This window comes from Hermetia illucens, chromosome 4, assembly GCF_905115235.1.
Source record: "Hermetia illucens chromosome 4, iHerIll2.2.curated.20191125, whole genome shotgun sequence".
Taxonomy (NCBI): domain Eukaryota; kingdom Metazoa; phylum Arthropoda; class Insecta; order Diptera; family Stratiomyidae; genus Hermetia; species Hermetia illucens.
Genome location: NC_051852.1, coordinates 61,134,494 through 61,154,953, shown reverse-complemented (window position 1 = coordinate 61,154,953; position 20,460 = coordinate 61,134,494). Strand labels below are relative to the sequence as shown.

At 41.5% G+C, this 20,460-nt stretch overlaps 2 protein-coding genes across 2 annotated transcripts in view; one reads left to right on the top strand and one right to left on the bottom strand.

The window, feature by feature from the left end:
• Positions 1-7,005: 7,005 nt before the first annotated feature.
• On the bottom strand, positions 7,006-8,747 carry LOC119654527 (26S proteasome regulatory subunit 6B). The gene is made up of 3 exons (XM_038059971.1): positions 8,592-8,747; positions 8,342-8,428; positions 7,006-8,261 (listed from the first exon to the last, which is right to left on the bottom strand). The coding sequence occupies exons 1-3, from the start codon at positions 8,622-8,624 to the stop codon at positions 7,140-7,142; spliced, it is 1,242 nt and encodes a 413-aa protein (XP_037915899.1). The 5' UTR covers positions 8,625-8,747; the 3' UTR covers positions 7,006-7,139.
• A 99-nt stretch (positions 8,748-8,846) lies between these two features.
• The window catches only part of LOC119654526 (serine/threonine-protein kinase SIK2-like), a 175,575-nt gene continuing 163,961 nt past the window's right edge, over positions 8,847-20,460 (top strand). The window contains exon 1 of the mRNA XM_038059967.1: positions 8,847-9,200. The gene's annotated coding sequence lies outside the window, so the exon portion shown is untranslated. The remainder of the gene's footprint in view (positions 9,201-20,460) is intronic.

Below are 20,460 nucleotides of genomic sequence, written 5' to 3'. Positions count from 1 at the left end.
ATCGCTTTCCCCAACGTTTAAGCACTCTCCGCTCAGCATCTCAATATCAACGGAGATATGAAGGTCTAAAGTTTTTCAAAAGTTCCTCCATTTCCCATTCTCTTCTAAAGGTAGGTTTTTTGAGATTGCAACATTGCCCGGTGTGCGGTATTCTTCTATTCCATTCCAAGCGTACATTCATCGTCAAACCGGTCGTTCCGATTTTTTTTTTAATTTTCATCTCCAGGACCTCTGTTGGTTGCAGGTATTGCAGCATCCATTGGAAGCTGAGGTATCGCCTACGGGCTCCGTCCCTACTTGGCTTTAAAATTTCAAAGCAGCATTTTGATGACAAACCGTTTCATTGTCTGGTAGAAGGTATCCTTCCTCAACTCTGCAGTCCCCTTTGTAAGGGGGTGAACAATAGTAAGGATTTTCAAAATCTGCCTTGCAAACGCAAAGTGCGTCCGCTTATGTTTTCAAAGCCGATAACAGCAGGTTTACTTTTTTGACTGACTAGCAAACCTGCTCCGAGCATATGGGATGAATGGATACCCACTATAATATATGGTGTAGTGACCGTTCTCCTGGAAACCGGTCGCTAGCCACGCTGTGGCATCAGCCTTTTTTGTACAAGGAGCTCACGTTCCACGAAAAAATGCACATATCATTTGGCTGTTTTCGTTTCTGGGTCTGTCGTTGTAAAACTTGTCCAGTTCGAGGCTCCGTAACATATGATTTTCCGTGAAGGGATGTCAGCCCTACTCAACCCCCAATCTGGAGGACCAGTTGGTACAATCTGTCCCACGTTTAGACATGGGAGGCTCGTCTTCATCCTTCTCCATCTACAGCTTTTCACTAAGAAAGCTTCCAACGATCACCAAGTTTAAGTAGAGATAGGTTTTTGTAGTAGAGCTGCTGGTGTTGACTCAGTAGGTGTTTTCCAGGTTTTATGCTCCACGTGGGTACAGTGTCGATAAGCCGACTGAAATAACATTGGCTTGCTCAGGCAAATGACAGAGAAAAATGGCGCAATCGATCACGACGTGCCGACCCTGCTTGTGAACGGAATAAAGGCTAAAGATGCTTGATTGTGGCTACCAATCCACGTTTTGCCCTGGCTTTTATACGACCCTCTGATCGCCCATCTAATATAGCAACATTTAAAGGCAAATTTGATTCCTAGTCGATTGGCTGCAAAAGTGTCGCACATATGAAAGTTTGCAAGATTTACGTGACAACAAACATTTTTTTTTGTTGGTTTCTTAGGGTACACAAAACAACGAAACCTTATTAGAATTGATCCGCTGTCTATCCTTCTGTCTGGCGAATGCATTTTTTCAGAAATGATTATACCTATAGACACGAAATTTGGTGGAGAAGTTGGAACTGTGAACCCCCATACATGTAATGAGTGACATAATTCTATATTGACGTTAAGGCGAGGGGGTATCCACACATGCGAAAGGGGGTGTAGATTTTTTTCAATAATGAAATATCAAATGAAAGGTTTCGGTTAGTATTTTCCTTACTTAGTTTTGATATCTGTCCTAAATGGGAAAAGTGCGGACATTAGATCACTTATTTCACGAATCCATTCTCAGAATCTACCTAACCAAAAAAACTGAAACCCCATCCCCTTAATAATAATAATCGTTGCCGCAACAACCCATATTGGATCAGGGCCTTGAAGTGTGTTAGAGCACTTTATTCAAGACCACAACGGTACAGAACTACAGTCCACTGTATTAGGCAATTGAATACCGCTAACAAGCATTGCGCTCGCCCGTGATTATTACCTGGTTCTGGTACTGATTTGCAGCTGGATCGACCAGTATCCGACAGTTAGCCCCGATATAAATTCCTCTACCACTAAACTTCTACTACGAACCACCTGATACGTGTTCGGGAAATTGTGATGTTTTTAGGTGAACGATCTATTTTTTCCACATTTTTGGTGAACTGATTGAGCTACATCACCTAAGATGGCACGAACTTCATTTGTTTTCCTTTTGCTTTTAGTTAACTCTTCAGAAGACATACTTGGTGAACTAGCCTCGGTTTTTGTAACCAAGCCTTGTTGAAAGGTTCGTTTGATCATTGAACATTGAGTAAAAGTTTTTAAGTGCCTGTTATTTATATAAAGTCCAATATTTTACAAATTGCAATATAAAAGAAATCGTGACCAGGGATATATTAAAAGAACTATTTTGAATCCAAAATAATGAAAGGAATTTATTTTGAAGGAAAATTACATTACGTCAAAATAACATATTTCTTAAACGAGCCGTATTCGAGTTCATTGTTTTATCTCTCAGTTATTTTTCCAAGAAGTCAGAATACCGGAAGCTCGGCGCTTCGGGTATAAAGGTTTTGTGTTCTTCTTATGGGACCAACTCTCTACGCACGTTTCTCCATAACTAAGAATGCAAAATATTTTGCCTATTACCGTGTACTACTACATTTATGTATACGCATCCAAATTGATCTAACGCATCTCCATATATTTCTACTTTATCCCGTGCTCAAAAGCATACACATATGTACGTAAATTAAATTCCGCTGGTACTAGCGTATACACATATCCAACTTATTCTACACTCCTTGCAGACTTCATTAGCACATACGTATGTCTTTTTTCAGTAGTTGCTACTTTCGAATAACTAGAAAAAGCTAAGGAAGGAAATCTAAAATGTTCCTATAGAAAAATGGCGTTTTCTATATATAAATTCACTTTATATGGTGATGAGGTCATACACGTCAATAGATTTAAGTGAAAAGCAAAATATTGACCTTCTATAACATATGTATAGTAATTGGATTGCCTTCAAACTTTTCAGGATTATGCCCTATATTATCGCCTATACTGATGCCAAATTCTAGGACGAACTTAAATTTCTAAAATATGGTATTAGTAGTATTTGTGCATATATCGAAACGGGATGTATTTTGAGGCCTAGACTTCATGTAGATGCACCACTGTGATTTTTTTCCTGATGTTTCGGTCAGATAAGTGAGACTGAGACGGGTTTCACTTTTTGGGGTAAATATTTTGAGCCCTCACCGCTATATTTCACCAAGTATCAGAAATACGATCATTTTCAGAAAGTACTAATCGAACCCTTTCATCTGATAAGCCACATGACTATATTCTGTGAAAAAAATGTACACCCTCCTTTTGCATATATGGAGAGCCCCCCCCTTAAACCCAACGCAAGATAATGCTACTCGCTGCATGTAAATGGACACATAGACCACATGTTCTTACCGAATTTCGTGACAATCGGTTCAGCCATTTTCCAGTAAATCGGGTGTGACAGATAGTCAGGCAGACGAACAGACAGACATTGAATCGAATTTAATAAGGTTTTGTTTCACAAAAAAACCTTAAACAAGTCGGGAAACCGGAAACTGGGCGCTTCAGGTATGAAAGGTTTTGTTTGCTTCTTCTGTGAGTATATTTAAGTGTAGAACTATTCCATTTGTACATAGCCCGTTATGTATTTGCATTTAGCATGTCTGACTACCCACTTCAACGTGATATTTAGTTGCAGTAAATTTACAGGGGAGAGTCAACTTTGGGCTACTGTAACTTTGTTAGTAATGGTACGATTTTGATAAAACTTGGGGATAATATGCTTCATATTATATTTTATACTACTACCAGCTTTTATAACTTTGAGATAAACTTAAGGGGGGTTCTACTCAATTTCTCCAAAAATATGGTAATATACTATTATTAACTTAATTTGAACAGATATCGATATGGAGAGTGTTTTGAGGCCTGGGCACTTCATGATTTTTTTCAGATTTTTCGGTTGGGTGCTTTCTGAGAATGGGTCCGTTAAAGAAATCATCACTTTCCACCCCTCCCACTCCCCGCCTTTTTAACAAATCTCAAAACTAAGACTCGCTTCGAAAAGTATTATTCGAGACCTTTCATTTGATACCCCACATGACTACATTCGGTGAAAAAAAATGTTACACCCTCCTTTTACATATACGGGGACCCCCCCCCCCTCCTAAATTCAACCTAGAAGAATATCACTCACAGCATGTCTGGGGGTTCACAGTTCCCAGATTCTCACCAAATTTCGTGTCAATCGGTATAGCCGTTTCTGAGAAAAGCGCTTGTGACAGACAGACAGACACACAGGCAGACATTGAACCGAATTTAATAAGGTTTTGTTTTGCAAACAAAACCTTAAAAAGGCAGTATAAGTCTTCCAAATTGAACGGGATACGTCTCTGTTTTTCTGAACATTTTCGTTTACGTGGATTCAATGGCGGTCACGTGATTGAGAGACTCAACTGTTTACAACTTATAAACAGGAAAATCATACTCAGTAGGGCAGGTAATACTAATAGAATTAAGTCAGTAATCATTCTCAGTAAGCCACTGTAGATCCTTTTCACATCGCAGAATACATTAACATCGGGATGTCATAGGTGGTAGTCATACTAGCTCTATTTAGAATTACGTGAGAAGTGGATTCATAATCAAGGACTTAGAATTGGTGGCGAAGTTGCTGAAGTAGAAATCGGTTATAGAACCAATACACACCAAAACATATAAAATATTCGCACAGGCCACGAAGGCTGCCTCGTACCTACTCGACGATTACTACCAGGGTCTCCAGTTCCGCCTAGAACCTCTTTGTAATAAACGCTCTTACCGGAAGGTGCCACTGCTGAATGGAGGACAGTCATCATATCGCGAGATGTATAATTGGAATCAATGAGAGAAATGTGGCTCAAACATTAGACATTAGAAACTGATCACTTATTTCTCGAATCCATTTTGAGAAACTACCCATATACGATACCTAGACCTCAAAATACTCTTTATAGTTTTTCTTATTCGACATTTCAGAAAAAATTTAAACTCTACTTTTCGGTTTTTTTCGTACTAAAAAAAATGTTGCATCACCATTAAGAGTAGCTTTCATATTACACTATTTATAACTCAAGAGCGGCTGGTCCTGATTTCATGATTTTTGATTTAATGGATTTATCTCCGCCTCGAACAACTTCCGTATATGGAGAAAGTGAATTTTTCCATACATTTTGTATGGAGCGGATTTTTGATGATATCACTTTCCTGAAATTCATCAGAAAAAAGTGATTTTAAAGAGTTGAGATCAGCTTGGCGAAGTTCACATTGTGAAAAGTTATGTTGTTTGTCACTTTTGCGTATGGCTGACCCTACACGATTAGTATTTCACCATGGACTGATGAAATACTGATGGACTCACATGTTCAGTATAACTAAGATGACAAAAAACAATTTTTGTTGCATGTACTTACAGATACGAACCATTCGAAAGTTGTTTCGATAACGACTGTATTCCACTCAGGAGGAAGGTCGTATTGTCATTATTGCTTCTACTATCATTGCGTTCATTGCTATCTGGTGAAACTTCGGAATTTCCACATTCCCTACTGAACGCTCAAAGATACAATGGGGGTTTCCTGTTCCTTTGGAACAGGCATTATCGAAGAATGTAGATTCAAGGTTGTTTTCTGCTCGAGTGAGTAAACGTTCATTCGTTGATCATAAACACGTAATCCTGACTTCGCGTTCCATTTTACAGTTCCAAGGCCATATTTACCATCGATAAGTCACTTTAAACAACGCACAGCATAAATTCATTGAGATGTATTTCATGGAAGACCAAGTTGCGGCGTCTGTCTGGTTGTTCATAATCGTGAATTGAATGATACGTAATGACTGTTAAGTCTAAAACTTGTTTGCTGAATTAAAAATTCAGCAAATAAGGTTTTTAAGTTAGGGATAGGTTAGAGCTGAGAAACCCAAACGGAAAACGAACGTTACGGGCGGATTCCATAATGACGGACCTGGTAATGAAAACGGATAAACGGTTTGCGCATTTTCCCATGGAAATTACACTCGGATGCTCGGTCGCTATGTAAGCTTGATGTCACAGCGTTACAAGAGATGCGTTGAACAGGGAACAGTCTCCTGAAGAAGAGTGATTACACCATTACAGCGATCAGCCAGTAAACCATGTGCTTGGAGTAAGTTTCCTAATCAGTCAAAAAGTGAAACGTACTGTTATCGACTTTGAAAACATAAGCGAACATCTTTGCACTATGTTTTTGGGAGGCAAATTTCGAAATATAGGCCTCATTAATGTTCACGTTGCAATAACTTCAGCAAGCAGATGTCCTGGACATGAAGCATTAACAGATGATCTTTACAGCCATCTGAAGAAGTTTGTCATTGATGCGGCTACAAGCAAAAAAAATGATTCGAGGATGAATGTAAGCCAGTAACGACAAGGAAAAATGCAACATACCGGGCAATGCGGCAAATTCAAATTACGCGGACACGCGCAAGGCCTATCATGAACTCCCATCAAGCGAATCCCGACACAGAAAGAAACTTGGGAGAATCAGCAGGTCTGTGAACTTGAGAAGTACAGGGAACAATCGCACAATGTGCTGAAGTTTTAACAAAGTTTCAGCAGGATGAATTCTTATACACCACGATGCTCATCCTATCGAGAAAAAGAGGGTTGGTCAAGGTGTGGGACACTGAATCAATGCCTCACGATTTTGACGTGGTGCCAAGTTCGCTGGGTCAGTCAGTAAACAATTAAATCATTGAGCTCAGACCCACTTTAAAGTAACATCAAATAAACGAAGAAAACGGTCAAATCGAGATTATTTTGCCCACAAAGGGTCAAAACCGGTCACTGGCTGACTCTAATACCAAAACGGATCTTTCAGATAGGGACCAGATACCATTCACAAGGAAATGAAGGAAATTTTATAAAATAATAATTTGCCTAATTTGTTTTTACATTTTCTTTGTTAACTTTTTAGAAGGAAGCGGCAATACATTCCGTAAAGGGGAAGGGGTTGGTTGTGTCTTCGATGGTATCACCACACAATTCGTGATGAAGATCTCTCACTAGCTTAGATCGGCCTGAGCATCGGCCGATGGAAAGCGACCTTATTTTTGTCCGAAAGACGCATTTTAAAGGCAATAAAGAATCTACGAATGGTTTTCAACTCTTATTCGTAAAGAATTATTACAAAGGGAAGTTATTACAACATAAATTTAGTTTCTAAAGAATGGGTACATAGCTCACAACAGCGTCTGGAAAGTAGAGCAGCACCAAGCGACTATGAAATTACTTATAGAACTCATACTCCTGCTCGTCCTTCTTGATGTTGTTCTTATAGCCCTTTTCGAAGTCCTTCGCCAAAACTATGTACCGATTTTCGCGCACTGCATGCATGCCTGCCTCTTGACAGATTGCATTAATATCCGCGCCCGAGATCTTGTCCGGCCGCGCCACGAAGTCCTCCAAGTCAACGTCTTCGCTTAAGTTCATTTTCGACGTAATGGTCGAGAAGATCAAGCGTTTCTGTCGGCGGTCTGGCAGTGGGAATTCGATCTTCCGATCCAAACGACCGGGACGCAGCAGCGCCGGGTCAAGTGTGTCAGCGCGATTCGTGGCCATGATTACTTTCACGTTGGTCGTCTGGTCGAAGCCGTCCATCTGATTTAGCAATTCGAGAAGGATACGTTGCACTTCGCGATCGGCACCGGTCTGAGCGTCGAAACGCTTCGTTGCGATAGCATCGATTTCGTCGATGAAGATGATAGCAGGCGCATTCTCCTTTGCCAGGCGAAACACATCACGCACCATACGCGGACCCTCACCTAAGTACTTCTGCACGAATTCAGAGCCTACAACGCGGATGAACGCAGCGGTCGTGTGGTGAGCCACAGCTTTGGCCAGCATAGTTTTGCCGCAGCCAGGGGGTCCGTACATGAGCACACCACGCGGAGGATCAATGCCAATTTGTTTGTACAGTTCAAAGTGCGTCAAGGGAAGCTCGACAGCTTCACGAATTTCCTGCTTTTGCATATCCATCCCTCCAATATCTGCGTAGCTAACGTCTGGCTTCTCGTCTGGTTGCAACATGGAAATGGAGCTGTCCGCTTCCGGTGGGAGTACGTCGACCAACGCATTGCTGTGTTTGTGAAGCGCCACTGACGCCGAGGGCTTCAACAGTTCCCGGTCAATTGTAGATAGGATACGCACATAGTAATTAGATCCGGTGGTGGAGCCTACGATGCCTGTATTCTGGTCAACAGCTTCCAGGAACTGTCCAATTACCAACGGGACGGACTGAATTCGCTTCACTTCCTCCTGGGCGTGGAGATATTCTTTCTTCAGGTTTCGCTGTTCATCTTTAATATATTCTTCCTGCACCTCGAGAAATTCGAGCGTTTTCTGTAGTCTCTGTGGGAAAAGCATAAAAGAGATGAGGTTAGAATTCCGAGGGTAGAACAAAAGGTGATTTGCAAAATTTTCTACTTTACCTTATAGCGCACGTACAAATCTTCTAGTTCCAGATCCTCGAGAGTGCTCGGCGGTGCATCTTTGGGTTTCAAATCTAGAATTTCGTCCTGCAAAACAAATACGGTCAATAACTTTCTCAATTAGAACATTATATGAAAATCAACAGCGGCTGCCACGAATTCACATCCCTTTAATGCAAAACACAGCACCCACCGTTTTGCTGACGAAATGAAAGCCACGAGCACTGAGTTTTATGCAGAAAATACTCACTCTTTCGGGAATAATAACATCCACTTCGGCCATTGTTGATGACTTGATAAATTTCGAATCTGGACAATCGGCAGATGATATGTCACGGTTTTCTCGCCCGACAGTTGGCAATTCCGGCAAATGACAGTACCATCAATGCAGAGCGTTCAATGATTTTTAAGTGGTTTGTATTTTGATTGGGATCGTATTAGGTGGATTTGTTTGTGTTTTCTTATAGCAACGCAAGACTGCACATATAAGATGGGTGAATGGTGTCTCGCCGATAAGGATGGCAAAATACTTTGCAGTTTAGAGTTCCTCAATCAGAGAACCGTTGCTGAATTTTTGATGTAGGGGCATGCGCTACACTTGTCGCTTCTGTTTATACGAGTTTCCAGACATATCACAATCTTAAACAAACAATTGTTCTCCGTTCGACACTTCAATTTCTAAAAACACTACATTTGGCTAATCATGTAGCGGGAAAGTGGCGGCAAAATACTGGCGGCTCAAGCATTTCCTGGTTGTGATTTTCTTAAGTAGATTAAGTTTTGTTCCCTTTTGAGGACATTGAGTGAAAATTTTGTGAAAGTTCTGATAATGAAAAATACTATGCACACGATCCAACTGGTAAGTCTTATGTGACAATTTTCCGTGTTTTTTCTATGTGGGACACTTGTCTTCTCGTTAAGTTTAGGGGTTTCGTTACGAACATTTGGCTGCTAAGATTTAATCGTCATGAAGCGTGCATTCAAATCTACGCACCCGAATGCCTGTTCGTTAAACACCATCAGACTTTTTAAAAAATACGGCATAGGTGATGGTATTTAGGCGAGTAACATTCCAATTCACTTGATGGTTGTGCAACAGACGTTAACTATTTGCCCAGGAGGAGAGAAGGGCAATCGTTTTTAAAGTCCCTATCCAAAAATTAAACCATTCCATCCGGATTCGCCAATCATTACGGAAGATAGAATTACTTTTGATTACGGTCCTTATCCTCCCTTTACGACTTTACGATAACGGAGAGAGCATTGCTAGTGCGTCACGCGACATCAAGTTTTATGCCGCAGTCGGTAGAAACAACGCTTCCTAGATATACAAATTGATCAACATCCACGATATCCTACCCATTCATCTTTTTTTTCTTCAGCCTTTGCCCATTCACAAGCGGAGTCAGCTCGTCATGACCGGTTTCGCCATTTGGTTCTATGAAATCCCTGGCTTTTAAATCCTAATTCAACGTATCAAGACACCGCTGTTTCAGCCGGCTTTTTGGCCGCGTGGGAATACCTGCTGTCACAAAATATTCTTTCGGCCCGCAATCCATCTTCAGTCAGTCTTGCAAAGAGGTAACTCTCGATTTTCCGAGTTAAGTAACCAGGGAAACCCAATTTAGTCAGGGTACCGGCCGTTCCTACTGCACTGTAGAACGTGTTCTCCAAAACCTGTACTGTGGCTTCAATAGACCATCCGCTAGCTCGACGAACGGAAGCAGCCCGTTGTATATCACCCTCTTCAACATATATCCCATAGAAGATATGAAGAGCGTGCGTAAGGTAGTTTTAAGGGTTTCGGTGCCAGAACCAACTCTTCCACTGATGGGAGAAATTGCTTCCACCATACACGATTCAAATGTGATTATGAACCACGCGGGCCTGATTTTAGCAGCCTTCCCATAGGAAGTCCGCTTACTTTCCTGTATAGCCTTCTTACGGCTACTTCGAAGATTGCGGTATTCTTTCTCTATTTGCCGATGTTCTGGCTTCCCTCTTGTCCTTTGCCAAAACCTCCTCGCACGCAAATGCGATGATCTCAACAGCGACATTTCCTGGTTCCACTAGTAGTGTCTATTATTGTGGTGGAAATGTCGCGATATTTTTGAGCTGTACATAGCTGAATCACCGTTTCTAGCACCGTTTTCTCCAGATCGTGACCTTATTCTACAGCCGCCAAGAATATCTCCTCTTCGAAATTCCAGTGGACCAGCAAGCTATCTTGGGTTTTCCGCTTCTGTTGCGCTGTTGCGCATTCGACTATCCCCTCCTCCGTTTGTAATGTCAAGAAAGATGGCCTGATGGTCACTACAAACTTAGTCTCCATTCACCCGCTAGACCATCCCTCTTGCCAACCAGATATTGAAGTAAGTCATATACTTCCTGCACCTTTTCGACACATCGTGCCCACTAGTACATGCCGCTGCAAAGTGATCCTAATCGTGGCATCTGGATCATTTATTGAGAGATATTTGCTGCCAACTTACTCTTATCTTGCCTGCGGTAATCAGTTTAACCGCTTATTCCACCGGCAAGTTAATAATAGTGGTCTGTATAGCTTCATACGCTTTCTTTATCCTATTTATCGCAATCTCCTCTATTCCGCTAAGGTTGAATAATCCCATTAGCGCAACACAGCTATGATAACTTCGACTAGGCCCTTGTACTCGATTACTATCTTTTGCTTTCGAACTTTCACTCCAGCTTGGTCACCTAGCTCCTTTTCCACCTGGTAGCGGAAACAATCTGCTGTGTTCTCACTAGATGTGTTTAGCTCCAACATCAAAATCCTTTTTCTGCATACACCTGACATGATTCCCACTACCGCTGGAGTCTGTCAATTCCGGATAGGCTTTGACTTTCCGGAGGATATCGGTGTACTGATAATGATAATTTCCCGACGAATCTTCTTTTTTGCCTTTGTTTTTGCTCTTCTGCTGCCCACCGTTGTCCATTGCTCGGGTTTACGAACTCCAGATTCTTTCCCTTTGGTAAAGTTAAGGTTGTAATCGAAAAAATACCAACTTTCACCTATCTCATATTGAGGAGGTTTTACTTGTGATTCTAGGTTGACTTTGCCAAATAATTCTGGAACGTTTTTTCTTCTAAGGTCGAGAATCACAATCAATGAATTCCGCGATGTATGTTGGCAGCCAATAGAGCTTATTTCAGCTTACAAAAACTGTTCCGCTCGAAACTATACAAGACAATGATCTTGCCAGTCCTCATGTATTCCTCGGACACTTGGGTTCTTAGCAAAAAAAACTGTGAACTCTTGGCCGCGTTCGAGACAAGAATCCTGTGAAGAATTTTTGGCCCCCTACATGAGGATGGACGATTCCACAGCCTACATAACAACGAAATCCATGAGCAATACCATGACCGTCATGGATAATTCGGCTCAGTAGGTTGCGATTGGCAGAACCTGGCCCAGGACGCTAGGCAGCTTTTAGGGATATTGAATTGGAGGACCTCGGCGAAAAATCGGGATGTCTGAAGTTCCTGATTAAAGCAGCGCCGTTGCTGCTGATGATGATGGTTTTCCTCTTCTACTGCTCTAATATAAGAGAACTTAATGGCCCGAATCAGAGGCCTGAAATTTGGCGGATATTCCGCCTCTCCTTGATGAACTCATAGAATTTAATTATGCGTTCTCGAGTGAAAGAAACACTGTTCGAGTCTATTGCCTTCTACGCTCGTCTTGTACAATATGAGCATTCATGTCGACCCGGGGACTACATCTCCTGGTGCGTGCATGTGCATGCCCATAACGCACCCGACACGCACTCCTGACTTTTCGCCAACTTTTTAACTTTGAAAACCAATTTTCTTTTTTAATTGTCAAAAAATTGTTATTCGAAATCATGACCAACTCGTTAGATCTCGTGCGTTCATTAGCCAAGTTGCTCGCGCCGCCCCTGTTTTTTTTGGGTTTTATCTTCACCCCGATTCTACTTGCTCCCTTGTCCAATTCCCGAGCTACATGAGCAAGGTCTATGACTCAATAAGGGAGCAGAAAGACGTCATTAGCGTAGATAAGGGCAAAGCATCATGAAGAACATCATCGATAACAGGAAGTAATAATATTGGTGATAGAATGCAACTTCCCCTTCGAATTCCTCTGAGATTTTACGTGGATGCAACACGTGCCAGTCGGTCTCATCATGTATTTTCCGATAATCGCTGCGTTAGATTGGGCGTCAGTTTCACTATCATCACACTTAACACTGTGCAAGTGATAAGATCATAGCTTCGAAATAAACACAAGACGAGCACAGACACCCATGACCGCTAGGATTCGAACCCGGCACAGCGAGATTGGGAGATTGACGCTCTACCCTCTCAATGATGGCGCCGTCATATGTAGAGTGATGAAGTAATAAAAACTCATCATACTGTTTCAAATGATTTTTAATGTGGAGGATTCACAACACAACTCCTTCCAATTGTCGTATTCAAGGTGGATACCCTCTTTCGATATCCTGACGATAATACCCTTCTTCTATTCCCTGTTTATGGATGAATGGATGAAGCAATTGCCCAGAAACTGAAAGACTACAAGAACAATTTGCGAGAAGATCGTTAAGCCCAGGAACTTTACCCCGCTTGAGATGGCCGAGATGACTTCACTTATATTTGAAGAAACAGTTCGTATCCAGAAGAGGCGGTACTTCTCTGGATGGCATACGGTTGATAATCGTATTGAAATGCTCCTGAAAACTCTTGAGCTGGTTACCATCGTGAATGAGGAGACCATTGTTGACCGGACGAAAGGCCATCGGTAATTTTTTTGTAATACGGTATACGTTATTAAAATCATTATTATCTGCAGTGGCGTTATTTGTAGGCGCGATGGTTGAGGGGGTAGGGTGTCAGCCTCTCAATCTCGCTGCACTGGGTTCAAATCCCAGTCGCCAATCTACTTCCAAGTTTCTGCAGTCGCCCAGATCGTATGGCGCCTTTTCGGGACGTGGCTGACAACTTGACTTGCTTGAGAAAAAAGAGCGCTTAAGATGATGTGCCAATGCTTATGAATATTATCCGGTGAGCTGTTCATGATGTCTATCATCTGGTCCCGAAGATAGTTATGCCACTGCCGAATGGCAGCCGGGTCGCATAAATGCTGACCTTAGGGAGTCTAGACTCTCCATCCCTGCGAGTAGAGGTGAATGCAATATGGACCTATATCTATTGGGGATTGCGATGTGGTTTATCTGATTAGATGTACGTTGGGTAGATGAAACCCAATTGATAGGGCTCTCTCTGTTCGAACAGTGTACTGCCAATGTCAGAAATCCCACCATTTTCATTACGGTCTCCATGAATATGGTTCCCTATAATGTGATCATGGTGCATTTTGTCACTGCTACAACACAACCAATTTCTCCCCATTACTGCGATGCGCTGCTCATTATCCTTGATAGTCGGTTAGCACTTAGAACCGTATAGGACGACGCCTTATTAAGTTTTGAATTTGGGACGTCGATAAAAAAAAACACAACACAAATTGTGGAAAGCCACTTCATCCAAGTTGTACTGAAGCGTGAAGCAATTTAATAACGCAGTTCATCATTGGTTGGTAACATTGATCTGAGACATTTAAATTGCTCAGTTCTCGGCGGGTCGCTGTCACTGGCAGTGATAGCACCCGTTTCTTCGTGATCAATCTTCAAAAATTCTGCTTTGTTCAAATTCAGTTTTAGACCGTGCTGCATGGGTCGTCTTTCTCAGCACCAGGTTTTTTTCAAGACTTTTTGATATTTTTCCTATGATAGAATATGTAGATAGCCTATTGATGTGATACTACTTTGCGATGCGACGTCCTTCAATAAATGTTTTTCCGAAATAGTGTTGTTTATCTCCTGTTCACTCCTTCGTGAAGTATAGGACATACACACAGTCTCTTTTCCGTTATTGTTTTTTCTTCTTGCCATTTTCAGTGAGACTATGCCTCATCGTCACAGTTAGCGCTGTGCAAGTGCTAAGTCCATATTAATAGAACAAACACAGAACGAATAGAAGCATCCCTGACGACTGGGATTCGAAATCAGGGCAATGAGATCAACAGGCTAGTACTATACCCCCCCTTAAACACCGCGCCGTTGTTGTCCGGATAACTTAGTGGTTAGAGTGCTAGGCTGTCGCAGCGGAAGGTCCCGCGTGCAGTTCAAGTCTCACTGTTAGTAGATGGATTTGTATTTTGAATGAATGCAAAGTACCCGTCTACTCAGCTGTGAACAAGTTACCTGTGTTAAATCAGGGTAATAATCATGGGCGAGCACAAGGCTGATGATATTGCCTTCTAGTGTACCGTTGCGGCCTTCAGTGAAGAGCTCTAGTACGCTTCAGGACACATATGTATCTAATTGAATTGTTGCCCCAAAGTACTAACATTAGATGGCAAAAATGAGTAGATTTCAGCCAGCTCGAAATGGATAAAGAGCTCATTGTCTAAAACAGGTGTGCCTAGTTACACATTTTAATGAATTAATCGGAAGTTACCTTTCCGAGATTCGCCCGATGCACACATTGATTCCCCCTATTGAAGAGTAGGTTCAGCGTGACTTGGTGAAATTAATTTTTATGCTTTTCAGCCATTAATTTTTTGGAGTTTTTTGAACGGCGGTTCTATTTTTTTCTGCAGCTTTAAAACATTAATTTCTAGATTTTCTTGACTGGACCAGGTACCAACAACATTTTCATCCAATGAACTTAAAGTAAATTTTGGGTTTGTTTGGAAACAACTGAAGCTATCGTCACGGAATTTGGTGAGAATATATTGTCTGTGAATCCTTTAACATATAGTAAGTACCGCCATTCTCTGTTTAGTTGAAGGGGGGCTTACCATACATAAGAAAAAGGGGTGAAACATGATTTAGGCCGTGGGGCATATCAAATAGAGGGAGTCAATTAGTGCTTTTCCAAATTCGTCTTTTTTTATATTGGGTGAAACATAGTTGAGTGAGCCCCAAGAAATGAACAACTCTAAGGCGTTTATGACGTCATTATCATATAAAGTGGATTTTTTGTTTGACAACTGAAGGAGACCTGAGTCCGCATCGACTTGATAATAGACCGGGCCACTTGGAAGTAACTTAATTCCTTTCGAAGGATTACACTTCAATATAACTCATGTCGCATCGGGAGATTTTAGTTTTTCGTTATTAAAATCATTATTTCAGTGTCAATTCCTCGAAATAGACATATGTATATGTATATGCTAATGTAATTTATGGATATGATCCAATTAAGCTGGATATGTATGTATGGTAGTACTAGCGGGGTTCAATCTTCGTACATATGCATATACAATAGAAACCCGATAATTCGTATGCTCAAAGGACTGGCAATTTGGTACGAAATATTGGGAGTCGCAAAATAAAGAAACTTAACTCTGGGGATCGACAAATTTGTAAGAATCAGCCGGAAATACGAATGTGAATTATCGGGATGTATGTATGTATGTTTTTATGCACGGGGTAAAGCGGAAATATTCATATGCCTTTGATCAATTTGGACGCGTACGTATATACGTGTGTATGTGGTATGTATGAAATATATGAAAGAATATTTAGAATTTTTCACTGGGTACGAAAACAGAAACGTGGATGGAAAGTTCCTCACATAAAATGAGCGCATTCCGACTTGTTTGTAGTTAGGTCAGAATTTAGGATATTGTTTTAACTCAACAACAATATAATATATAACTGAACAACAATTTACCAAAAATTTGGTAAAGCCCATTAATTTTTGTTCCTCAGCTCTCTAAAATACATTTTAAGCACAAAAAAACGATAGAATGTACCCTAATTAGAATTAACTAGCATCATATGATCAAAACTTATCGGTATTATTAGAGTAAATGGGTAAAAATACTAACATCAAAAAATTTTGCATTGTAAATGGATAACGAAAATAATGAAAAATATGGTAGCTAACCGACTCGTTGATTTTAAGACAAAATTTATTAATTAATAATCGTCTTTGCCCTTTTTTTTGGTAGGGTAGGTGAATGCATTTACGCACACAGTGTTGGACTCCCGGTGTACGTCGTCGGACTACCAACTAAACACCTCCCCATCGTCGGAGAGCTAGCCTGGAACCGTGTGTCACATTACTTCGGGTTAGTTCCCGAACTGCCACCTTGCGGAGCCTTCAAATCAGGGAATTCCTTTCACCAACGGGTGGGGAGAGGAGGAAGGGAATAGTCAGTTCAAGGAACCCCCTGCCATCCGGTTCCTCTATCTTCTTATCAACGACAAGGTCCCGAACGTAATGGGCAACACGGCTTCGCCTGTCAGCGCTCCTCAGTAACTTTCCATGCTCACTTAAAAATTGGGTAAGGAAATAGTCAGTCTCACCATGCTTCCAATTCAGCCACGCACCTAAGTTGTCGATTAGCCGCGCAGTCGATCTGTCTCTAGTTTCATTTTGGCAATAGAGCTAGCTGCCACTCGTCTAGAGTGCGCTGCCGTTCTTCACGAGCAACAACCTTCCTTGGCTCATCTCCCTGTCGAGCAGGCGCGCCTCTTCTGGCATGTCGACTTTAAGTAGACTATCCTAGGTAGCATTCCAGAGGTCCGGCCCTAGGATGGATCCCTGTTCTACTCCCGACGTGACCTCCATCCTCCGCTGACTCTCTAGCGTTCATAGAGCAGGGAGTGGTTCCCCAGATAGTCCCTCAATATCCGTCAGAGATAGTTTGGCACGTGGAAAGTATTGTCTAGTGTGCCTAGAATATCTTTCTATCTTACGGAATTGAAGGCGTTTCTTACGTCAAGCGTTACGAGGAGCACCACGTGTCGAGTTCGGCGGCTATGTGCCTCCGCTCGTCGAACGGCATCCACGACTTGCATGACAGCATCAACTGTGGATCTCCCTGCTCCAAAACCAAACTGCCGGGAAGATAAGTCTCCGGCAGCGCGTATCGGTTCAGCGAGTCTACTTCTCGGGGTCGCCTTTCCCTTTGTGGATCACCGCAAGCCTCGCTACCTTCCAACGAGCAGGGAAAGTGCCCTCTTTCAGGCAAACGTTGAATACGCTAAGCAGTAGGTCTGGCCGGTGTTGGAATACCAATTTGTATACCTCTGCTGGAATACCATCGGGTGCTGGCGCCTTCTTAATTTTCATAAAGAGGACTGCCTGTTCCGACTCTTTTATAGAGAAAAGTGGACAGTCCCTCTGCGCTCTAGTAGTAACAAAAAAGTTTGATATTTTATGATGTGATGAAATGAATTTTACACCGCACTATACATAGCTGTCATAAACCTATTGAATGGTAACTTTCGTCCTTCTCTATTGCTATGTGCATAACAAAGTCATTTCCTTTATAAGAGGACCTTCTATAGAAAAATGATACAATAAATGGCTGTGCTCCATTTAAACATAAATATTCTGAAATCATATTATCTGACCTGATTCAAAATGTTCTAATCTCTCAGTTTGATTTTTAGGTTTTTGACTATTATGTTTCAAAAGATACGCCTTGGTTATTAACCTTAAATGCAATTTATATTTCCAAATAGTGAAACGAAAAGTTTTACAAAATTAATAGGGACATTTCAAGCACTTGTGTTCACCAGTGCGCGTATCTCCACGTGCTATGACGCGTGCGATTCTAGTTATCCGGAAGCAAAAATTGACACCGAATTGCTTCTTGGATCGAGTTCAAAATCTCTCTCACCTTCCTCTCCCATTCGTTCTACTTCTTTTTCAGAAGAGCACGTCATTATCGAATCAGCTTTTCTTCAATGCATCTCATCTATTATATCTTGGCAAGGATATTTATTCCACAAGATACTTACGAGAAGTTATTTTATTAAGGGCGGCTGAGTGGTTGTGGGGGAAATCGCTACGTACTTGTACACATCTCCATGAAAATCTGTGTAAGAGCAATAGCCGTTCGTGTAATCATATTTACAAGAAATTTCCTTAAAAGTTTTTCTTTTCGATTTTCAAAGGCACTATCTGAAATATTTTTATGTATAATAGTTTCTTCAATTCATTCGTGTATATACGTAGTATATTCTCGTAACTCTTGAGGAGAACAGTTTGATGAACATTGTTCGAAGTCTAGGGCTAAAAATTGGATGCAAGCAAAAGAGGACGTCGGAAAAGAAACCGAAAAGGCTGGGTAATGGCCTTTCTTATGACGTAAGAAGGACTAGTTTGAGTTCGTTGTACGACCGAAATCGATGATTGGGGAAGCTTGCTTAACAGCTGCTTGTACGAAAATGTATAGGTACGTTCATATTCTCTTATTCTCATAGCGAGAGTTCTAGTCGAAAATTGACCGTGCTTCCAGATCCGTAATTCGACATCAGATGGTATGTATAATAGGTAGATTACAAATGTTAAAAAAACATGTGATAACTAAGCAAATAAAGTTTAAGGAGAAAATAGATTGTGAGGAAATGACCGATATGAAAACCGGGGTGTTCTTAATGAGGGATTTTATACACGTGGATCTAAAGGATAAAATAAAAGAAAGTTGTCCAAGTTCACCTACGCGCATGAATCGACAAACAACGTTAATTTAATAATAATTACTAATTTTGGGTTCAGATTTTTAGAACGTACTACCATTTTGTGGTGACGTAATTTCTTTGGAACTAGACAGTCAATTGTTAGACCACCAGTCGAATTCCGGTCTTGCTAGAACTAACTAAGAGGTTTCCATCTTAATTAAGTGCTTTAAGGGCGCCAGCTATGTTCAGTTGCGTCTGAATAGGGCGCACTTGACCGAAACGTTGGCAAGGGAATTCTTGTTAGCACGAATTGCGTGACCATACCATCCAAGACGCCTCTCTCGCAATTTTTCCACGATCGGTGCAACCCTGTGTGATAAAATTGCGTCACGCCATTAGTCCAACGCAACATCTTCGTCTCCATTATCGCAAGACGCCGTTCATTGTCTTTTATAGAGAGCGACAGGACGGACGACATTTCGGTAAATTTTCGATTTGACACGTTCGTTGATACGTCGATTACAAAGAACACCAGTTGTTGGACGCCATTTAATCCAGGTTGCGTTAATGCGTGAAGCAATTTCATAACGCGGTTCTCCATTGGCTGGTAGCGTTGACCCGATATATTTAAACCGCTTAGTTCTGGGCAGATCACTGCCGCTGACAGTGATTGTGCCTATTTCATGGGGATCGGTCGTCAAAAATTCAGTTTTGTTTAGATTCAATCTGAGACCGTGTTGCATAAGGCGATCATTCCATTTTTGGACAAGTTGCTCGAGATCATTTTTGCTATCAGATGCTAGGAAAACATCATCTGCATAAAGCAGTGCAGGGCGCTGGATGTTGGATATCCTGTGTGACGGTGACCATAACAAGAACAAAGAGGAGTGGTGTGAGGGCGCTACCTTGAAGAACACTAACAGAGACACGAAGTCGGTTTTGAGACACCCGCCATACTTCGAACTTTACTTTTCGGATCGTAGTAGAGCAATTGAACCCAGCGTATGAGTTCTGTTGGCACTAAGTGTTGTTGTAAAGCATACCAAATGAGTTCATGTGGCACACGGTGAAACGCCTTCTCTGGATCTAGAAATGCAATGTAAAGAGGGCGATGTTTCTCATGATATTTCTCCATGAGTAACCGCGCAGCATGTATTGCGTCAGTAGTTACGCAGTTTTTGACAAATCCGGCTTGATTCCCGGTTATTTCAATGATTTCGCGAATACGGTTGTCAAGAATGCGTTCGAAAATCTTCAATTAAATATCTCCCCGTCAACAGAGAGCTAACGTGGAACCGTTTGGCACATTGCTTCGGCTTAGCCTTCCCACTTTTCCGAATTAGGGAGCCTTCAAGTTAGGGAATTTCTTTCACCAACGAGAGAGAAAGAAGGGAAATTGTTAGTTCGTTCTTTGAACCTGCGATCCGATCCCTCCCGATTGTAGTTCAAATTTTCTCACAAGAAGAAGAACCCAAATGTAATGCGAAACATAGAGCCAGTGATCGTGATTTACCAATCTTATGCAGGTAAGACTGCAAACCTTCATGTCCGCTTAGAAGTTGGGTAAGGGAATAATCAATCTCACCATATGGAGTATGTTGATCGACTCATCATTATGCGAACTGCAAAATCTGCCAGTATATTCCC